Below are 21,522 nucleotides of genomic sequence, written 5' to 3' on the forward strand. Positions count from 1 at the left end.
CTGCCTAGCGTCCGCGATAAACAAACGAGCTCTCTTTGGACTAACATACTATTTCGTCCTGCCTCTACTTCTGGGTTTCAGCCGGACCCAACAAGTGCTCCCAATCGCACTAACTCAATCTCCTGAATCTACGCGCCCACAGAGTATACTGAGAGCCTACCGTTTGAGGCACATTCGTAGAAGGTCTCTGACATCTTATCCTGCTGGGTGAGTGTCACAACAGGTGGCGCACGTATGCTCCCCTAGCTCCTCCCCCTAGCCAGCGGTTCGCGCTCCTGCCCCCTCCTAGCGCACGCTGTCTTGCACCATGCCGCCTACACTAATAAGATCGGCGTGCTTCAGCTCTGTACCTACTAACAGCGCGGCAGCCGTCGTCAAGAGGCCACGCCCATTAACTAGGATCCTCACCCCACAGTGCTCGTACGGTCATTCACCCCGTCCCATTTCTACCCAATCGCTGCCAAAGGCCTGTCCATCTCTCGGCTTAACCTCGCCGCAGATCCCGCCCCCAGGCTGTCGCTAAAGCCACGCCCCCGCCCGTCCCGCCCAGCGACCTCCACCCTCGCTCTGTGCGCCCTCACCAGGCTGATGAGTTGCGCCAGGGTGAGGCCAATGCTGACCCCGACGCGTTCTCCCACCTCCCGCGCCGGCCGCACCGAGCTATCATAGTTGGAGAAAAGTTTCTCTCGAAGTCGGCCTTCGACTTCCGACCCGCGGGCGCCTGAGGAAGGAAAGCACTAAGTGACGCTCCGGTGGCTGGCCGCGACCATTGTCCCTGTCATTGCCTCTTCGGGGGTCCAGACTGACTTACCTGGGGCGAGGGGCGCCTCGAGCACCCCCAGCAGCAGCAGCAGCGCCCCTAAGGTCATGGCTCTGCCGCTTTGCCCAGTGAGTTTGTCCCGAGAGCGGCCGAAGCGGCCAGGACAGGGGAAGTGACGAGGCGCCCAGGAATGTGCACCTGTTGTCAGGGGACCAGCCGCCAGCCCACCCGCCCCGCCCTCTAGACTTGGTCCCTCCCGGAGCAACTGCAGTCGCCCTCCACTCAACAAACGCCAGATAACACTCCAGTTGTATAAATCATCTTTAATTAGAGAAAGCGTGGAGACCCAGTCCCCTGAGAGCAGAGCCAGGAGACGGGCGGAGCCTGAGCGGGGTTTGTGTGAGGGAGGGGGGCATCTCTTGCAACAAGCCAGAAGTAAAAGGGCCTGAGGAAAAGTGACCTGCCTTTGAGCACTAGCCCCTCCCTTAGGACTTCCAAAGATTAGGTGGAAACCACCTACAATCTGCTAGACTCGGAATCTACGCCCTATTTTACTAGAGGTCCTCGGTTTTCAGGTGCTTTTTGGGTACTTAAAACCCAGCTGAGGTTATAAGCTGTAAAGTAAATTCTATTTCGTTAGAAGCTCTGGGGATATATGAGGTCTGGGAGCCCAAGAGGCTCCTCATCTCCTAGGCCTGATCTGTAGGAGGGAGAGTTGGACTTATTGCTGAGTTGGGTGAGCATCTCCTTGGTGGGAGGGGGCATCAAGGCTGTGTCTCTGTTTGTCCTTTCTAATTCTAGAGTCATTATCCTTACAGACCTCAGTTTTCTATGGTTGTTTGAGACAGGGTATCACATAGCCCAGCCTGGTCTTGAACTCCTTATGTAGCCCAGACTAGCTCTGTATTCCCAATTTTCCTCCCTCCACCTCACAAATGCACCATACCGTATCAAGCAAAGGACCTCAGCTTTAAAAGAGACCTGGAAGGAATTCCTGCTGAGGTAGCTAAGTATTCATGTCTCCCCAAAGCAGACACAAATTCAATCAAAGCACGGCATTTTCTTCCTCTCAGCTTCCTCACACGAGCCAGGTATATTTTTCCAGAATTCCTGTATCTTTCCCTAGAATCTTGTTTTCCTGGCAAAACCCCAGATGGAATGCTAAAACTAGAAACCATATAGAAGTAAGGTTAGCATTCTAAGCATTCTAGAGGAAAGAAGATTTTTAAAAAACTATGTAGGAAAAATAAGCATTCCCCCCCCATTGGCTTTTCAGACAGGATTTTGCTATTATTGCCCAGTATGGCCTTCAGCTCGAAGTCCTGACCCAGTCTTCCAGGTGCTAAATTACAGGCATGTACCACTAAGCACAGCTCAGAACCAATTAGTTCTTAATGAATCATAGCTGAGTTCTATCCATAACTCATTCTTAAACAACCATTAGAGGAAGTGGAAGGGTGGGTTTAAAGCTTACTCTAGTATGGCTATACAGGCCCTAGTTCCATCCTGGAAAAAAAGGGCTGAGAGTCATGGTTTATGTCCTAGAGCTGAGATTAGGAAGAAGTATGGCTCCAAAAAGGTCTAGAACACCAGGCTCTAGAATTGGGTGTCTCTGGGATAAGAAGGTTTAACATATGGTGTGACCTGAGGCTGGTTCCAATTCAGACCAAGGCCAATGGCTACATTAGGAGGCTCAAATTCAGCCTCTTTTTTTTTTTTTTTTAAATCGGGGGTGGGGTGGGTATCCATCTAGGTCAAGAATGGAAGCATAAAGGATCCATGCCTGGATTCCAATACAGAACACAGAATGGCCCCGGCTGGGGTGTTCAGCTGGATCTGAACCTGTTCAGATCAAGGCAGAAGGTAGAGTGGGAAGAAAAGAAAACTAGTTCTGAGTACCAGTGGGCCACCTAGAAAGCTGTGGCTTCGTGGCGATGTAAAGGAGTTCATGGCTTCAGAAACTGGCTCAGCCAGGGCAAAGAGGATTAATTCCCTTGCTTTGTCAGTTTTGGAACTCCCAGCGCCATTTCAGGAAAAATTGGGGTTCTTTGGGCGGGAGGAGTTAATGTGAAAAGAAATAAGTGATCAGCCAGGATTATTTCAGGTACCTCCATCTTGGAACCTCTCCTAGGCCCTGGGATCTAAGGGCTCAGCAACTCCAGAAGTCCCAGCCAGTCCCTAAGCTCCCTCAGGATACAGCACCTGGTGAGACCTGGCTGCTTAGGGCATGTGTATGGCAACAGGGGTGACAGCAGCAAGGCCTGGAGCAGGGCTAGGAGACAGGCTGTGGTGGTGGCTGGTTCACCGGAAGTGCAGGGAGCCTCCAGTCCAGGGACTACATCTCAAGGGGCAGGGGGACTGGAAGGGGAGGTCTCAGGGACACTGTGGAGAGAAGGCTCCCGGTACATGGCCACTGTGAAGGGGAGAGAGAGAGGAGCAGGGAAGGAGAATTAGGCACATAGAGAGCCAGAAAGAATCAAAGCTCTGAGAGGCCTCCCTTCCCTTACACTCACTCATCCTTGGAGAACCCCAACCCAAATGAAGAGAGCTCCCCAATCCCCAAAGCCTAAAGCCTTCCTGTCTTGGCCTATCATAACAGCATCTTGTTTAACATTTATGGCCTGGGGTGTGTGACGCTAAATATTCATGTCAAGGTCAATACCCTCCCACATGACCCACCTTTTCTGGAGCCCATACCCACCCTCCAGGAGCTTGGGCACAAAGTGGGCAGCTGCCTTGGTCTTCTTGACTCGGTTTCCCTTCATGACCCGGCCCTCCTTGTCCAGGCCTAGGTACCAGGCCCGGCCAGAACGACGCTGGCGATAGAGAGCAGAGGCATACAGGACATAGTAATTCTCAAAGACGCACTCCTTAAAGCGACACTCTGCTGTGAAATGTGGCTGAGGAACAAAGATCCAGAAAGAGGAATGGACACACACACACACCAGACACATACACACACACACACCAGAGACACACACACACCAGAGACACACACACACACACACACACACACACACACACACAGAGAGAGAGAGAGAGAGAGAGAGAGAGAGAGAGAGAGAGAGAGAGAGTTATATCACTGGCAGAAGGGAACCCTTGGGAAGAAACAGCCAATATGCAATCCATACATTTTTTTCTAAAGGAGGATGGCAACCAATGAGGCCATGCAGAAATCAGAGCACAGAGAGAGAGAGTAAGGAAAAGCCTGGAGGGCCATCCAGGGGTAAGAACTAGACCAATAGGGGCTCTGGAAATAAGATCTCTACTCTGCATTCCCAGTCTCTTACTACTTCCTATCCAGAGTAAAGGTGATAGGCTGAGAAGTGGGGGGGATGTCTGGAAGAGTCAGACATCCAAAGATCCTGGGGCACTTTAGGATAAGCGGTGCAAATAGAGACTGGATGTACTCTCAAGGACCACTTTGGAACAGGCAGTGATCAGCCAAAGCAGGAAGGACAGAGTCCTGGGTGCAAGTCCTGTCTGCAGCAAAGGATGGTCGCATGCTGACAGTGTCCCCAGTACCCCAGGCCACTCAGCAGCATTGTCTTACCGAGCTGTACAATAGCCCCTCAGCATTCATGGCCATGTAGTGACCCAGCTTGGCACTCTGGATGGTGACTACGCGGAGCCCCACAGGAATCAAATTGAAGTGGGCTGGGGGAGTAGAGAGCAGATGTCAGGACTCAGTTGCCTCACTCTCCTCTGAGTCCCCTCCGAACTCCAGCTCCACTGCTCCCCTTGGGGCTCAGGAAAACAGACTGAAGACAACAAAGCCTGTCATCTCCTGTCCCTGGCTCCCCACTCCCCACCCTGCAGTTGGCTTCCCCTCTCACTGAAGGAGCTGGTGTCCTCTGGGGTGCCCTGGATGCTCCCATCCGGATTCGCCTGGAGGTAGAAACCCTGGCGGCAGAACAGTTTGGTGACGATGCCTTTGAGCTGAGGCTCTGGAGAGAGAGACATTCATCTTTGAAAAACGACATCTCTGTTCCCAGAAACATTCCTACACTTGGCGGGATCACAGGCTAGAAGGAAGGGGAAATGAAGAGAAGACGGTTCCGGGCCCCAGCTCTCTTACCCTTCAAGCAAGCGTCCTCCCACCCCTCTTTGATTCCTGAGGAAGCTGGGGTGTGGGTCTCTTCCGCTTTCTCTAATCATGAGCGTCAGCTTAATTTATTGAAATTTATTTAAATGGCTTAATTCCTTCTCCCCACCAGAGTTGGGGGAGGGGGCAGAGAGGAGGTAGAAGAGAAAGATATGAAAGGTAACGGACAGTGCTAGAGACGCAGGGCAATGTGTTTGCAAATGTCGGGGTGAACAGCAAGGTGACCATAGGGAAGGGGCTCCCCCTCAGAAGCAGGGGTGGCACTGGGTTTGACTGACGCTGACTCAGCACCTGCTGCTGCAGCTGCCGCTTGCTTGGCGCGGGCCTTGCTTTGGCTCAGCGCCGGCTTGTCTGACACTGACCCATCTGTCTGTCTGTCTGTCTGTCTGTCAGTCAGTCAGCTGGCTCAGGAGGGTCCAATTCTCCGTGAGACTGAGCCTCTAACCTTCAGCCAGGTAACTAGCCTGGGATAGAAGGCATTCATACCACATCAAGGATAAGGAAGAGGGGACAGAGATGGAGAGGCAAGCTGCATCACGTGGGGGCTGGGTCCCACTCAGAGGGTGGGCTGCGGACTGTACCACTACCTACCGTTGATGGTGCGGAAGGAGGGCGCAAGGGGCTACCCCTAGGGGAACCGGCAGCGGCCTGGAGAGAAGCCAGAGGGACTCCCTAACTGTCGTACCTGGACGGGAATCACATACCAACCCTTACACCTCTCCTTTCCCGCGGCTTGCTCTCTGCCGATTTTCCTCTTCCCCCTTGTAAGTGGTACGACCCCCCCAAGTCTCTGTGCAGGTCCTCAGCATGAAGTGTGTGTGTGTGTGTGTGTGTGTGTGTGTGTGTGTGTGTGTGTGTGTGTGTGTGTGTGTGTGTGTGTGTGTGTGTTCCTACTAGCAGAGGGTCCCCGGAGCCTGTAGGATCGGATTTCCGAATCGCACAGGAGTAATGGGAGGGGTGCTCAGCTCCCTCCTCGAAGCGCAGGTCACAGAAGGAGGGCGTACGGAGGGGGCTGGATGACGAGGTAGCTGCAAGGACACCCGGGGGAGAGCTGGAGAGATTGGCTCCTGGCCAGGCGAGCTCGACCAGGAGGAACAGAGCCAAAGCGTGGAGGGGCGGGAGAACCGGAGCGGGGGCGGGGCAGCCAGGGCTGCAGAAACCCTCGGGGTGACCCAAGCGTCCAGAACCCCCCAGGTTCCTCCGCTTCGGATGGAAAGAATCGCGAGAACCTGCACGTAGGCGAAGAACCGTGGGGGTGGGGAGTCCTGTGTTGAAGGGGGGCAGACAGAAGCCTAGAAGCTTGGGTCGTTAGACTTGGCCCCTCAAACCTTCCCCTTGCCCTCGAAAGCAAGGAGACTCGGCATTACGGGCAAAGAGGAAGGAAACTGAAGCATAGTCCCATAGGTTTTGTCGTTCTAGCCCACCTCTTCTACTTTTGGGACAACACCCCCCCCCCGCGCGCGCACCATCAGCTGCATTCTTCAGGGTCCCGGGTCCCAGGCAGAAAGACTTCTGGCCCGGAGACCCCGCCCTAGTCACACTCACCTGGGCCGCGGTCCTGTCGCGTGGGCCGCCCCCCGCACAGTCGCACCTTGGACAGCAGGATGAGGAGCTGCTTCTGGCAAAGAGACTTGGTGCCGCGGGGACACACGCGCCGCTGCGCCGACACTGGCCGGCTGCTCCCGGGCTCGCGGACCTCCCGCTTCTGTCGGATCAGGCTACTGGCCAACGCCGCCATAGCGCCCCGGGAGGAGACACCCCCAAGCCAGCAGGCTCCCGGAGCGCCCTGGGCTCCCCTGGAGGAGCCCTCTCACCAGGGCATGCTCTGGACCCAACCCACCGCCCCACCCACAGGACCTAAGGATTAACCCCAGACCCCCCTTGCTTCCCCCCACGCCCCAACCACCGCTCTCACCCTTGGGCCCTGCACTAGCTCCAGCGGCTCCAACAGCCTATGCACTCTTTAGCTGACCTCACCCATGAATTTTGTCCCCTAATGAAAGCTCTCCCCTCCCCTCCTCTCTGGCCTCTGTCCCCACTTCCTGTGTCCCAAAGTCAAGACCCTCCGAAATGCCCAAGATGCGTTCTCAATATCCTCAGACTTCTTTCCACCCTATTTTGGGGCCTCTCCTGCCCAGCCTACTCTTCTCATCTGAAGGGTGCGGGTCTTTATCTTTGGGGACATTAGCTCACCCTGGGCTGCTGTCAATGTCAGAGAGGAACCCAGTCCTGATGTTTTTTTTTTTTTTTTCCTTTGCTATATTCTAAATGGAGTGGCTCTCCCACTTTCTTCAAAAATCCCCCCCAAATATGTCTTAATATGCAGTGAGAAGGTTCAGTGAGAAGGGGTTCCCAGATCCTCTGGCTGGATAATGCTTTTTCTCACAGGGTTCCAGTACCTGGGGTTCTAGTACCATAGGGTTTCAGCTGCTGAGACCATTTCCTTACTTTGTTACCCTCCACTCCTTTTGAAGTCACCTCCAAATCAGCCCTTCCTTCCTAGTGCATACACCAGGTGGTTGTCTGGAGGACCCTCTGTCACCCCGAAACAAGGAGCATCTGTCGTTTTTGTTTGTTTTCTGGTTGCCCCTTAAATTTCCCGAGGGACAACTGGCACTACTTAGATCCCACACCCTCCAATCTAACAAGGCCCCCAAGAGTGGAGAGCACCCACGTTGTCAACACTCCTCAAACGTCAACAGGCCTTAATAAGTCATAGCGCATCAGAGCTTCCTACGACAGGGCTTCCTCGTCCTCCCTGGGATTGCTTTAGCGCCCCTTCCTTTCCCCGACGCCCCTCAACCTGTCCTGTCCTGTTGATCCGGGCGACGGGTGTCGCGGGCTCCGGCTCCAGGCTCCTCCCTCCCTGTCACCCGCAAGCGGAGGTTCCCCCCAACGCCGGCCTAGGTGTCCGGGACCCCCAGGAAGGAGTGAAGATGTCTCTGCAGAGCGCCCCGGTTCGGCAAAGTCAGAGCACTGGGCCTGGAGGTTGGACCAAGCTGAGCGGCGGCGGCAGGAGCAGCGGCTGTGGGAAGCTGAGGCGGCGGCGGCGGCGGCGGTGGCGACAGAAGCTCCCCCTCCTCTGCGAGCCGGCCCGGGGGCGGGGCAGGGGGCGGAGACGCTGGGAAAGAGGGAGGCGAAGCTGGGCGGGCGGAACCCTGGGGTTCCTTGGAAGCTGTGAGCAGGGACTGTTTCAGAGGCAGGCGGAATCGAGGCAAGGCCTGCAAGTCTCGGGGTTCAGAGGAGACAAGACAAGGAAGCCTGATGCGGCGGGGCTGGGGGCTAGATGGAATGATCGACAGTGAGGATATGGAAAGGGACCCTACTGCCTGGGATGCAAGTGAGGAGAGAAATGGACGAGGAAAGTGTGTGTGTGTGTGTGTGTGTGTGTGTGTGTGTGTGTGTGTGTGTGTGTGTGTGTGTGTGTAGAAACTGGGGGTGGTTGTGCCACCCAGTCTGGGCTGCAATCCGGCCTTAATATCTCTCTGCTTTATTGTAAACCAAATTGATCAAAACCAGGTTTGCAAAAGCCAGTTCCAGCATTTTGCCATTCCTCCTGTTCGCTGTTGACTCAGAGATGTTTCCGGAGGCAGCACCGGGATAGGAGGGTTGCCAGCCATAAGAGTTAGTGAATTTGGGCCTCAAGCAGTACAAAACACTGGGGGAGATCTTTTAGCAAAGAGGCTTTGAACTCAGGACACAGTCTGTATGCGAAGGAGGAGCAGTCCCCTCCATGACCCTATCGCCAAAAGAAACACTTAACATTCCATAAGAGTAGAAATCCTTAGTGGGTTCCGCCCCCTACGCCCGCTAAACCGCCCCCTTTGCGGGCAACCTTGGCTTCCTCCACCGCCTCACGCAAGGCCTGTGCAGGGTCTCCGCGGAGCTGGACCAAGGCGCCGCGCAGGGCAGCCGAGCCGTCTCCCATACAGAGCTTTCGGCCGCTCAAAAAATAATGAGGCAGCGTCCCGGCCTGGAGCACTCGGCTCAGCTCATCCAGTAGCCCAAGGCAACAAGCGCCGGCATTTTCCGGCCGCGCCAGGTAGAGCGCAGGGAGCCGCTCGCACGCCCAGTAGAGCAAGGTCCGCAGGAGGTAGGGCGCGGCGGCCCGGGTCCCCGCCACCAGTGGGCGCAGCAGCGCCTGGGCCGCAGCGTGTGCTTGAAGCAGCGGCGCGGGGATGCGCGCTTTGAGCGCCAGCTCCTGGCGGGCGAAGCACAGCTGCCATCCAGGGGTGCCCTGCTGCTCCGGGAGGCTGCCCGGCACTAGGTAGAAGGAAGCCGACTCAGAGGCCAGTGGACCCGCCCACGAGTGGCTCCGAGCCCTGTCAGGCCAGCCGGTCACGGTCACCACCGGGATCAGGTCGAAGAGCAGGAGGTGGCGTGGGGGCTCTGGAGTTGCCAGGAGGACCGTGGTGACACCCGCGTGGCGAGCTGCATGAACTAGCCGCGGGGCGCCTGGGACCGGGATCAGAGACTCAGCGACCTCAGCCAGCTTAACGAAGAACCATGCAGCTACTTGGGTAGGGCACAATGTGGGCCATGCCTTCGGAGCCTCCGACAGCTTTGGGACTGGGCTTTCGTCGGCTTCCAAGGCATCACTACTCAGTGTTTTCAATGGTTCAGGAGTTTCACGATTGGTGGTGTCACTGTCAGGCGAACAGGACCCTGAAAGGTCACTAGATGATTTTTCCACAGATGTGTGCGGCTCGGGCTCAGGGACACACTCATGCGACTGGTCTACAGAGCTCTCCTGGCCCGTGGGACTCTCTTTGCTATGGGTTTGGGGAGTCAAGTCACATTCTTCTGGGACAGGGGGTCCTAGGCAATCCTGCCAGGTCTCCCGGACCGACATTCCGCACTTCAGCTCCGGAAGGCGGAGCCACGCGTAACAGGATTCTAGATCCAGTAGCAGCTCGGGCCCAGTGCCATCCAGAGAGAACACAGGCACAAGGAGTGTAAAGCCGGCATCGTAATGAGGTCCCCGGGCGTAGGGACCTAAGGGGGCATGCCCTAAATCTAGGGAGCCTTCGCGAATCCCACCGCGAAGCAGCAAGAGTTCTGCCTGAGATGGAAAACGAGGGTCCTGGCGGTGAACTAGACCTAAAGGAAGAAAAAGGATCGTGAAGGTATCAGGGTCCAAAGCCGGGGTGGGGAATGGTGAGGCTGGGGTTTGCAAATTCCCACAGTTGAGAATTACCTACCGAGCAAAGAGAAGACAAAATCCTTGGCTCGGAGAAGATCAGCTCCAGGCTTGGGCCCTTCACTCCAACTCTCCTGAACACCCAGCTCCTGAATCAACTGAGTCAGCTCCTGCAGCTGTGCGCCAGAGCAAAAGTCGATGTCTGTGAGCGGCCGGGCTGGGGCTGGGGGTGGCGGGCCCCACCAGGGGGCACTGCCCCAGACGGTGGAAGCCATGGTTCTCTATGGTTTGGGGCTAGGGCAAACAGATCCCTGGCAGGCCTTTCTTTGCTGCCCAAAAGTTCTCCAGTTTTCCCTTCCTTCTGAGGTGGAACAAGGGCTACAGACAATCCACAAGTGGGTCTTGCAGATGATGCGTTCTGCGTTTAATCTTCGAAATGAACAAATGACTACTTCCTCCTTTGCTTAGATGCAGATTGCGGCCGGATTAATCAGTTCACCTGACTCAGCAGGTAAAAAAAAAAAGGCTATTTGGGCCCTCCTGGGGAATACAGCAGCCAATTTTTGCCACCACCCTTTCCCACCTCCCTCTACCTCTTTTTCAGAAGAGACTTATTGGTCCACGGCTTTCCGATTAAGGGGTCGCCGGAAAGGTTGTGAACAGAAAGCAGGATAAAAGATTCTACAGGTAACTTCCTGATGGTCACATGTCCACGCCCTTTTCTGGAAGCTGTCTGGGTGGTTCTGGATTGGTCCCGCCTCCTGTGAGAGTTCAGTCACGTCTTTCACCCGGCTGAGATGTTACGCTGGGAGTTGTAGTTTGTTTCCCTTCAATGCTGGTGCGTTGGAGCGGTCCCTACACGCCCTTTCAAGTGTGCTAAAGTAGTGTCTACTGGAAGCTGTAGTTTGTTTTTTTTCCTCCCTTCAATTTTTTGTTTTGTTTTGAGACTGAGTTTCACTGTATAGCTCTGGATGGTTTGGAACTTGCTATGTAGACCAGGCTGACTGCAACTCATACAACTCAGCCTGCCTCTGCCTCCTGAGTTCTGGGGTTAAAGACATACAGCAACATACTTGACCTTTTTTTTTTTTTTTTTTTCCTTCAAAGTCTTGTTATATAGCCCAAGCTGGCCTGGAATCACTTTTTTTTTTTGTTTGTTTGTTTAAATGTATATTGGTGTCTTGTCTGCATATATGCCTGTGTCAGATCCTCTGGAACTGTAGTTACAGATAGTGTGAGCTGCCATGTGGGTGCTAGGATTTGAATCCCAGTCCTCTGGAAGAGCAGCCAGTGCTCTTAACCAATAAGCCATCTTTCCAGCAGCCCAGCCCCCCCCTTCAGCTTTCTTGGTTCTGGATTTACAGGCTTATGCCACTATACCCAGCTGGAAGCAACAGTATATTGTGTGTCTAATCAATCCTACATAAACACTCCTTGGAATTGGAGATGACGGATAAGAACACGGTTGGATCCCAATAGTGAAAAATAAAGGACATATACTTCATTCTGTTTGTGGGGCTCCATGGTCTCTTAGATGAAGCTCTTTTCAGGGAATTTTGACTCATTTTATTTTAGCTTTGTTTATTTACTTGAGGCAGGGCCTCATTGTATAGCTATGGCTGGCCTGAAACTATGAAGACCAGGCTGGCCTCGAACTCCCAGAAATCCACCTGCCTCTGCCTCCCAAGTGCTAGCATTAAAGTCCCTGATCATTTTGGAGACTATGGCTTAGAAAAGCTGTGCCGGGCTTGGGAGATGGAGATAGGATGATGACAGGCTGAAAGCTAGTCTGGGCATTTTTTTTTTTTAAATTTAATGTACATTAGTGTGGAAGTGTCAGATCCACTAGAACTGGGGTTACAGACAGTTGTGAGCTGCCGTGTGAGTGCTCGAGTCCTCTGGAAGAGCAGGCAGTGCTCTTAACCACTGAGCTATCTCCCCAGTTCCCAGTCTGGGCAGTTTAGACTTCCTTTTTAAAAAGGAAAAAGCAGGCCGGGCGTTGGTGGCACACACCTTTAGTCCCAGCGCTTGGGAGGCAGAGGCAGGCCTCTGTGAGTTCCAGACCAGCCTGGTCTACAAGAGTGAGTTCCAGGACACCTCCAAAGCCACGGAGAAACTCTGTCTGGAAAAAAACAAAAATAAATAAAAATAAAAAGGAAAAAGCTGAGCATGGCAACACGACTTTAATCCCAGTACTTGGGATGCAGAGGCAGATAGATCTCTGTGAGTTCAAGACCAATCTGGCCTGCATAGAGAGTTCCAAGACAGCCAGGGCTACATGATGAGACTTGTTTTTTGTTTTTTTTTTAAGTAATAATAATACATATGACTTGTCCAGGGTCAGAGTTAAGTGAGATAGTTTGAAAACAGGCTCTCTTGATTGGTAGGAAGGCATCTTCCTGGAATCAATGGTAGTAATATTAAGGTAGGAACATGTAAGGTGACACATTAATGGACATCTGAACCCTGGTGGGGATTGTAACCAGCAGCGCTCACATCAGACATGAGAATCATTACAGGGAAAACACTCGGGGATTTGAAGTTACATGTATACAGAAGCTGTTAGGACTGAAATTGAAATTCAAGGGAAACTCCCAGCTGACATGAAGTCAGGCCACAAAAACTAGGACAGGAAAATGCTTTCAGTAACCTATTCTACCAGAAACCAGAATAAGGGATCAAAACATAGCACAAACATAGGGTGGGGCTGGGAGTGTGGAAATGGCACAAGTAGTAAACCAGTAAACACAAAGTAGGCCCACAGACCAGACTCCTCACCAGGCCGGGGCTTCTTACACTCCATCTGCCTCTGATCACTAATCCTCTAGGATTGTGACAAGTGTGGAGGCTCAAGTTTATAATCCCAGCACTTGGGCAGCTGAGGCAGGAGGACTACCATGAGCTAGAGACTTAGGTGCAGAGCCAGTTCCAGGTGGACCTCGCCTAGAGTGAGACACAACCTGAAATTGGGGTAGGGCAGAGTCTGTAAAGTAACTCCTGGAACTAAAGCTTATCTGGGAAGCCCAGACCCAAGGTGTTTCAAGACATTGCCAAGGACAGCCACTGTAGGGGAAACAGAAATAACCAGGGACATGGATTTATGGATCTGACTGTGACCCAAGAGGCTAGATCAAGGGGCGTCAAGACTGGGTTGGGTTTTTTTTTTTTTTTCCCAATTTATTTTTGTGTGTGGGTGTTTGGCTTGCAAGAGTTTCTGTGTGCCATATGCGTGCCTAGAGCTCTTGGAGCCAGAAGATGGCCTCAGATCTCATGGGACTGGAGTTACAGATGGTTGTTAGTCACCATGTGAGTGCTAGGAATTAAACCTGAGTTTTCTTAATTGCTGAGCCATCTCTCAAGCTCCATGTATGAATGTTTTTGCCTACATGTATATATGTGTACCATGTGATTGCCTGGTACCTTCAGAAATCAGAAGAGGGCATTGAATCCGCTGGAACTGGCGTTATGGATGATTGTAAACCACTATGTGGGTGCTGGGAACTGAACCTGGGTCCTCTGAAAGAGCTGCTAGCGATCTTCTCTGCTGAGCACTCCCTGTAGGTCCTGACGGGCATTGACATTTGTGCATATCTTTCTGAAGCACTCTAAAAATTAACAAGGTTCTCTGTTTTTTCTGAGAGCCTTAAAGATATTGGGAATAGCAAGTATTTGGTGTATGCCTTTAGTCCCAGCACTCAGGAGGCAGAGGCAGGGGGATCTCTGAATTTGAAGTCACCTTGGTCTACAGAGAGTCCTAAGACAGCCAAGGCTACACAGAGAAACCCTGTCTCAAAAAAGAACAAAAACAATAAATAATAAATGAAAATGTTGGGATGGATGAAAAGGAATGTTCTTTAAAGAGAACTTGAAAGCATCACTTCCCAATAAAATAGAATTTTCTTTTATTTTTAAAACTTTCTTGCTCTATTCTCTCTCTCTCTCTCTCTCTCTCTCTCTCTCTCTCTCTCTCTCTCTCTGTGTGTGTGTGTGTGTGTGTGTGTGTGTGTGCTGGAGAGTGTGTGGAGGTCAAAGACAACTTGTGGAAACTGGTCCTCTCTGTCCACCTTTTATATCCCATGAATCAAACTCAAGTCATCAGGCTTGACTGCTTTACCCATTCAGCCATCTGACCAGCTTCCCCCTCTTTCTTTCTTTCTTCCTTTCTTTCTCTTTTCTTTTCCTTCTTCTTCTTCTTCTTCTTCTTTTCTTCTTCTTCTTCTTCTTCTTCTTCTTCTTCTTCCTTCTTCTTCTTCTTCTTCTTCTTCTTCTTCTTCTTCTTCTTCTTCTTCTTCTTCTTTTCTTGCTCCTCCTCCACTTCCTCCTCCTCCTACTTTCTCTTAATTTTCTTGTTTTTGGAGACAGAGTTTCACTGTGTAACTCTGGATGTCCTGGAACTCGCTCTGGAGACCAGGCTGGTCTTGAACAAACAGAGACCCACCTGCCTCTGCCTCCCAAGTGCTGGGAATAAAGGCGTGTGCCATCACTGTTCTGCCTCCCTTTTTTCTAATTACATTTTTATTTTGTGTTTGTGCATGTGCACATCCATACATCCATGGCTCAGCTTGCACATGGAGCTCAAAGGACACCTTGCAGTAATTACCTCTTTCTACCTGGGAATCAAGCTCACATCAGATTTGGCAGCAAGCACCTTTACCTTGTGAGCCATCTCACCAGACCCCTTTCCTTTCCTTTTTATTGAGACAGGGTCTCATGTAGGTCAGGTTGTCCTTGAATTCCTAATTCTCCTGTCTCTGCTTCCCAAGGTCTGAGGTTGTAAAGCATAACCACCATGCCCGTCTTTAAAGGAAAGAATGATCTGTGATACCTCAGGTGTGGTGGCTCATACCTAGAATCCTAATTCTTAGGAAGCTGAGGCAGAAGAACTTTGCCTCCAATTTGAGGTCAGCCTGTACCTATACAGTCCCTTCAACCTTCCAGAAGTATCGACAGATGTCTATACCTCCCCAAATCAACTGAGGGCCCCATTGTCCCAGACCAGGCACCCAGATAGGTCTTTGATGCCCACCAGAAACAGTAACTGACAGGGAAAACTGTGAAGCTCTGTCTCTTAGGTATCCTTGTCAAGAGGCAAATTACACAACACAGTGAGCATCAGGATAACCTCTGAGAGACAGAGACAGAGAGAGACAGAATCCACTGCCACCTCCTGTAACAAAGCCAGGCAAAGTGGTGCTGCATGCTTACAATTCCAGCCCTCATGATGCTAAGGCTTCATGGGTGCAAATTGGAGTCCAGTATGGGCTATAGGCTATAGAATGAGTTCATAGCTAGCTTGGGCTACATAGCAAAAGCCTGTCTCAATTTTTTTTCTATGATGGAACCATCCTGAGTCTTTGCTGTCTGGCTACATGTGGCTGTCAGAACTTAAAAATGTAGAGACTATGGGTGGCAGGGGAGGAGGGGAGGTAGAGGGAACTGAGATTGACATGTGAAAGAAGCTTGTTTCTAATTTAAATTTAAAAAATGTAGAGACTGAAGAACAGAATTTAAATTGTTTTTGTCTTTTGAGACAGGCTCTTGCTATGTAGCTCTGTCTGGGCTCAAAATGGAAATCACTCTTACATTCTGATCTCATGGATGTGCACTACTCTACCCAGCTCAAATTTTTTTAAAAAAATTAACTTTTTTATGTGCACTGGTGTGAAGGTATCAAATACCCTGGAACTGGAGTTACAGTTGTGAGCTGTCACGTGGTGGGTGCTGGGAATCGAATCCAGGTCCTCTGGAAGAGCATTCAGTGCTCTTGACCACTGAGCCATCTCTCTAGCCCCCCCAATTTTTTTGAGACTGGATCTATGTAGCCCTGTCCTAGAGCTTATCATGTAAACCAGACTGGTTTTGAACCCACAGACCTGCCTCTGCCTCATGAGTGCTGGGATTAAAGGCACACAGTTTAAACTTATTTTTTTATATGTGTGGGTAATTGCCTGTATATATGTCTGTGTACCATGTGCAGCAGACCAGAAGATGAGAAATAGCATTGACCCTGGCACTGAAGTTACAGACTACTGTGCGCCAATAGGTGAGTGATGGGAATTGAATCTGAGTCCTCTAGAAGAGCAATACTTGCTCTTAACAGATAAGCCATATCCCAAGTCCCCTCAGAATCTTTTTTTTTTTAATTTTTTTTTCTTTTTGAGACAGGATCTTGAACTCATTATATAGCTGAGTTCCTTTTAACTCCTGACCCTCCTACCTCCACCCACCAAGTGCTGGGATTATAGGTGTGCAAACAACGTTTGGTGAGAATTTTGAATTTTAATTGACATCCTAATAGTCACATTTGGATAGTGGCTACTATCTGTTTTCCTGAAACACAGCTCTTGAGTCTGGGAGATAATGGGCTTGATTATGGAGCTGTGGAGGAAGAATAGAGGCTTGTTATTTCTGTGTCTCTTTAAGACGAGGATGGTCAGTATGAGGGGTAGAGCTGGGATGGAGAGCCTCAAACAACCACAGAATGCTTCTCTTGCCTCTTTATTCCTGATGGACATTTGCGCCCTCTTTTTCCAAGGTCTTCATCACATTTTGATATCCCCATTCCTTCTGGATCTCCTCTGAGTTTTTTAATACTTCTTGACGAGGGCGCCTGGGAAACAGAGCTTCACACTTTTCCCTGCCAGTTACTGACTGTTTATGGCGGGAATCAAAGACCACATGACCTGTCCGGTTGCTTGGTCCAGGACAATGGGGCCTCCAGTTTATTTTGTGAGGAATAGACGTCTGGCGATACTTCTGGCAGGATGAAGCAACTGTATTTACACTGTGGCATGCCCATTCTTGGTTGTCTAATCTCTGGGAGGATGGCTGTAGTTCAATTAGGACAGGTACCTCTGAAAAACTTTTCAGGTCATGGGGGAGCATTTGGGCCTTGGAAGGGCAGGAGCTTTGGTTGACTGGCTCTGTATTGTCCATCTTGCATACAAAGGATTTCACTGGGGAAGATGTCATCTTTAGTGCTTGTAGTGAGCCCAAGACTTGGGCAGAAGCAGTACCTGGAGCAAAGCTTGTTTTTTTGTTGAGGCCAGCTTGCTGGGTAAGGCCTGAGTCCCTAAGGGGGTCAGCTTGCTGGGTAAAGCCTTGCATCTTAAAACCAGAGCCTTGGCCTGGTACTGGGTTCTGATGACGGCCAGAGTCTTGATCAATTGCTGGGCATTCCTGAAGGTTAGGGTCTTGGCTGTGCTCTGAACTGTAAATGCCAACATCTTGGTTAAGCTCTGATCTTTTTTCTGCTATGGTGACATTGATTGGGCAGGGACTCTTGTGGGAGTCGGTGTCTTGGTTTAGATCTGGGACTCTGTAGATTCCAGAATCTTGGGTAAAGCCTAAATTCTGGTAGTCTCCTGAGTCTTGTGTGAGACCTGAGCTCTTATGGAAGCAAGAGGCTTGGATAAGACCTGGGCTCTTGGAACTAGATTTCTGAGTAAGTCCCGAGTTTTTGTTAATTTCAGAGTCTTGGGTATGGCATGGGCTCTTCTGTGGTCTGGAGTCTTGAGTAGGGTCTACATTCCTGCAGACTCCTAGAGGCTGTGCATTTCTTGAACCACTGTTGCCTTCACAATCTTGAGAGGGATCTGGCCTCTTTTGGTCGGTTACTGGGGAGAGATCTTTATTTTTGTTGATTACAGTATCTTGGTTTAATGAAGCAGTCCTGAAGACCACAGAGTCTTGCATAAAGCTCAAAGTCCTCTGACCAGATGTTTGATTGAATATTATATTCTTGTGGAGCCTGGAAGGTTGGATGAAACCTAAGTTTCTAAGGACACCAGCATCTTGGGTAGCAGCTGAACTCCTTAGGCTGGAATCTTGAGTGATATCTAGGTTCTTTTGAGGGCAAGGGTCCTGGGAAACGTTTGGATTCATGCAGAGGAAAGGATCTTGAGTACAGGCTGGAAACTTGTAGAAACCTGAGTTCTTGTGGAGACATGGATTCAGGATAAGGCCTGGGTTCTTCTGAAGGCCTGGATTTGGAATAAGGCCTGGGTTCTTCTGGCATCCTGGATTTGGGATAAGGCCTGGGTTCTTTTGGAGTTCTGGATTTGAGGCAAGTCCTGGGATGTCCTGGAGTCCTGGATCTTGGGTAAGGCGTGGGTTCTTCTGGAGTCCTGGGTCTTGGGTAAGGCTTGGGTTCTGGAGTCCTGGGTCTTGGGTAAGGCTTGGGTTCTTCTGGTGACCTGGATCTTGGGTAAGGCCTGGCTTCCTGGGAACTCTAGAATCCTTAGCAAGGGATGGGGTCTTTTGAAGGTCAAAACCTTGGTTAAGGTTTTGATTCTCTGGGTTTGGGGGTTGGGTTAAAGTTTGAGAAGTGGTGGTGAACTGAGAAGGGCTAGCGTAGTAAGCGGAAGAGACAGTCTGAGGAGACTTGGAGGTTGAGAGAAAGGTGGAGGTTTGTGTCAAATTGGAGGGCATCTGATGATTAGATTGAGGAACAACAAATGTTCTTGGAGAAACAAGCGGCACAGCAAGAGTACACGGTGGGGGTACGGTGGGCAGTACGCTCTGAGCAGTGCTTGGAGAATGAAAACAAGGTTTAGAGGGAGTGGTATCTTGGGTGTAGACCAGGAACTTGGGGTAGACTGGAGCCTGGGGGTCTTTGTTTATGCTCTCAGAACAGCAAGGATGAAAGCTGCAGTGAGGAAAGGTCTTTGGCTGGGAGAACTTGTCTTCGGCATTATCTGAGATCTTCCATCCTGTGTTTCCCACCTTCAGGTAACCAAGTATAGACCCAGCAGGAGGCACAGCACTGTCCCCACCATGCTGCTTTGGTGTTTGTTCAGAAGTACCAGAATTCACCAGGCCCTTCACCTCTTGGGGCCTGGAGGGGATGTTCAAGTCCTTCCTGAAACACCTCAAGTTCTGGGAGTTGTGCTTAAGGAAGACATTCTGCTTTACTCTGCGGGCATCATAGAGTGTATGGCCCGTGGAGAAGCTGGGGTCAAAGGTAGCCAGCATGGACGGAAGAGGAGATATGGTAGGGGTAGAGTTGGTAACAGGGACTTGAGCAGAGGCCTGAGTAGTTGTCATGGTCATAGATAGTGCTAGGGCAGGGGCTGGGCCAGAGGTTGGGCCAGGCACTGGGGAATGGGCATGCGAATGAAGTAGGGAATTGGGTGGGGCATGCGCTGAGGCTTGAGATGCTGTTTGCTCAGGGACATCTGCTTGGGGGTGGGTCAAGGTGTGTACTAGGGCTTGGGCTGGGTCATGGCCTTGGCATCGGAAGTAAGCACTTGCAGGAGCCTGGATTGGGGGTTGAGGTGATGTATGGACTGAGGTTTGCTCAGGGGTGTGGGCTAAACTCTGAGTTTGGGGTGGGACTGGCACCTGGAGTGTGACAGGGGCCAGGATATGGGGCTGAGCCTGATCCAAGGTATGGGCTTGACTGTGGGTTGGGTCCTGGACTGAGGAATAGGGTGGGGTGGGGGCTGGGTTATGGGATGGGGTTGAGGATGGAGCATTGCCTGGTGTTGAGGCTTCACTGAGGGCTGGGGTAGGAGCTGAGATAAAATCTGGTGCGTGGGCTGGTGGGGTATGGGCTGAGGTATGCTCAAGACCCTGTGCCCTGGACTGAGTGGGTTCTGAAGTCTGAGTCTGGGACTGAGTGGAGGGGAGCTCATGAGTGTTGGTTGAAGAGTAGGTTAGAGCCTGGGACGGAGCACGGGGTGGATTGTCATCTGGTGCCTTAGTCTTGCTCTCTTGGGGTGTAGGAGGTGGGACCCTGTTCAGCTTGATTATCTTTGGAGTCCGGGGAGAAATCTCTGGCCTGAAAAATAAAGCCTGAGTCTTTATGAATGTGGTCTGAGGGACTTCCCCAGCCCCCATCAGTCCCTCTTTCCACAATTCCCATGAAGCTTCTGTGGGAGCTCTGCCATGTCTACATTGGGGTGGCATCCAGCAGCACCTAGAAACATTCTCATCATTTGTGTCTGGTATCCTAGAGTCAAGGTGATTGACATCCCCGAGGAGGAAATTGGGGTGGCGATGAAATCGGGGAGGCATTCTTGAGCACAGGTTCTTGGGATCTTCAGTGCAGTGCATGTACATGGGTCGGCTGTTTAGACCAGCAGGTTGCCTGTCTGCAGGGAAAGGAGGATGGGAAAAGACAGGATGTCCAGTTGGAAATTGGACCTGTGACAAAGGGGACAAGCCACATCCCCAGGAGACCATGTAGGAACCCGCTCACCTTTGGGGAAAAAATGATGGAAAAGAATCCTCAGTGAGTTCTTCAGATGCTTCCAGAGCTGAGGGAAGCAGAGGAAAGAGAGCCCAGAAGTGGGGTGAGCCCCAAAGGCCAAAATTTGCCTGGCCAATCCCAGCAGCCCTCCTCCCACTTGAGCCCCTCAAACTCCTCAGACCTCAGGCTAAGGATGGTGTCACTTGGCTGTAATGACAGCACTCAGGAGACTGAGGCAGAAAGAGCTTAAGCTTGGGATTCAAACAGCCACATAGTGAGACTTTGTCTCAAAACAAATAAGTGAACAAAGCCCAGAGCCCCCTCCACCCTGCTGCCCAGACCCTGCCCTGACCAGAGTCACCACATTGATTCCCACGTTGAGCAAGATGAAGCTGCCCAGAATCAGAAGAATGGAGTCTCCTAAATCCTGGCATCTCCTGAGGTTGGTGCCAGAGCATGTTTGGGCTCCATGGTAGATATGCTCACCCATGACCTGGGGTCCCAGGACTACCTGGGCCCCATGGCCCCTACATACTAAGAAGCAGACTCCCCTAGTGGGGGAGGGGAGGAGACCTGAGTCACAATGGAGCAGGTGATCACAATGAGATGGTGGACAGAAGGGTGCGGGATGAGGTTCCCTGGTAACCAGGCCTGAGTAACCTAAGCCTATAGGCAGGCCAGCACCCCTCCCTTTTGTCAACTATTCCCCCACAGTGATCTGATTCACTCAACCCAAATATACCTCATGCCATCACTCATGCAGTTGAAAACCCAGAATCTCACCCCTTGATCACTCCTGAGACTAGGAGGCTCTTGACCTCAGAGACCTGGCTGAAATCTAGAGCCTTGGTATTCTTCCCGAACTGGACCTCAAGCTTTTATCCATCTCTTTTTCTTTCTTTTCCCGAACAAGTTTATTTTATGTATGAGTGTTTGACTGCACATGTTTGTGCTACATGTATGCCTGGTATACATGGAGGTCTGAAGAAGACATCGGGTCCTCTGGAACTGGAGTTACAGACGGTTGTGAGTCACCACATGGGTGCTGGGAACTGAACCCAGGTCCTCTGCAAAAGCAGCAAGTACTCAGCCAAAGAGCCACCTCCAAGCCCCGATCTCAGTTTCTCTAGCAGAGCTGAGTCTGTCCCTTTTGGGAACAGGAAGAACTGAACAAGGTGGGTGCTCTGGAGACCCGTGATTTGCAGGTTTCGGTTTAAGACTTTTCAGACAGGATCAAGAGGGGTCTACTGGCAGGAACATGGCCCCTGAAGCAACAGGCACATCATGACAAGGAGAGACTGGTTTCTCATTTCAGGAATCCCGAG

The 21,522-nt window shown here is 51.4% G+C and overlaps 4 protein-coding genes across 5 annotated transcripts in view; all 4 read right to left on the reverse strand.

The window, feature by feature from the left end:
* The window catches only part of Chrnb1 (cholinergic receptor nicotinic beta 1 subunit), a 14,716-nt gene extending 13,782 nt beyond the window's left edge, over positions 1-934 (reverse strand). For both annotated transcript variants that reach the window (XM_035447980.1, XM_035447978.1), the window contains exons 1-2: positions 812-934; positions 582-721 (exon numbers count right to left, since the gene is read on the reverse strand). In XM_035447980.1, the coding sequence (XP_035303871.1) occupies positions 582-721; positions 812-869 (198 nt within the window). In that variant the 5' untranslated portion in view covers positions 870-934. The remainder of the gene's footprint in view (positions 1-581; positions 722-811) is intronic.
* A 2,168-nt stretch (positions 935-3,102) lies between these two features.
* Fgf11 (fibroblast growth factor 11) lies at positions 3,103-6,603 on the reverse strand. The gene is made up of 5 exons (XM_027427006.2): positions 6,411-6,603; positions 4,597-4,707; positions 4,314-4,417; positions 3,462-3,660; positions 3,103-3,173 (listed from the first exon to the last, which is right to left on the reverse strand). Exons 1-5 carry the CDS (start codon positions 6,601-6,603, stop codon positions 3,103-3,105), a joined length of 678 nt encoding a protein of 225 aa, XP_027282807.1.
* A 2,046-nt stretch (positions 6,604-8,649) lies between these two features.
* Positions 8,650-10,280, reverse strand: Tmem102 (transmembrane protein 102). Its single transcript, XM_027427005.2, has 2 exons — positions 10,067-10,280; positions 8,650-9,965 (listed from the first exon to the last, which is right to left on the reverse strand). Exons 1-2 carry the CDS (start codon positions 10,278-10,280, stop codon positions 8,650-8,652), a joined length of 1,530 nt encoding a protein of 509 aa, XP_027282806.1.
* A 6,223-nt stretch (positions 10,281-16,503) lies between these two features.
* On the reverse strand, positions 16,504-20,687 carry Spem3 (SPEM family member 3). Its single transcript, XM_035447504.1, has 4 exons — positions 20,550-20,687; positions 20,207-20,264; positions 18,114-20,045; positions 16,504-18,041 (listed from the first exon to the last, which is right to left on the reverse strand). The coding sequence occupies exons 1-4, from the start codon at positions 20,685-20,687 to the stop codon at positions 16,504-16,506; spliced, it is 3,666 nt and encodes a 1,221-aa protein (XP_035303395.1).
* Positions 20,688-21,522: the final 835 nt, after the last annotated feature.

Source organism: Cricetulus griseus, chromosome 7 (assembly GCF_003668045.3).
Source record: "Cricetulus griseus strain 17A/GY chromosome 7, alternate assembly CriGri-PICRH-1.0, whole genome shotgun sequence".
In the NCBI taxonomy this organism is placed as follows: Eukaryota; Metazoa; Chordata; class Mammalia; order Rodentia; family Cricetidae; genus Cricetulus; species Cricetulus griseus.

Bases quoted from the DNA above. Each gene is read 5' to 3' on its own strand.
- Tmem102 (XM_027427005.2), bottom strand. From the start codon at position 10,280: ATGGCTTCCACCGTCTGGGGCAGTGCCCCCTGGTGGGGCCCGCCACCC. The intron at 9,966-10,066 runs GTAGGTAATTCT...TTCTTCCTTTAG, and splicing joins TTTTGTCTTCTCTTTGCTCG to GTCTAGTTCACCGCCAGGAC.
- Fgf11 (XM_027427006.2), bottom strand. From the start codon at position 6,603: ATGGCGGCGTTGGCCAGTAGCCTGATCCGACAGAAGCGGGAGGTCCGC. The intron at 4,708-6,410 runs GTGAGTGTGACT...CTCTCTCTCCAG, and splicing joins GCGACAGGACCGCGGCCCAG to AGCCTCAGCTCAAAGGCATC. The intron at 3,661-4,313 runs GTAAGACAATGC...TTTGTTCCTCAG, and splicing joins AGGGGCTATTGTACAGCTCG to CCACATTTCACAGCAGAGTG.
- Spem3 (XM_035447504.1), bottom strand. From the start codon at position 20,687: ATGGGTGAGCATATCTACCATGGAGCCCAAACATGCTCTGGCACCAAC. The intron at 20,265-20,549 runs GTCAGGGCAGGG...TGCTTCCCTCAG, and splicing joins GAATCAATGTGGTGACTCTG to CTCTGGAAGCATCTGAAGAA. The intron at 20,046-20,206 runs GTGAGCGGGTTC...ACTGCACTGAAG, and splicing joins CCATCATTTTTTCCCCAAAG to ATCCCAAGAACCTGTGCTCA.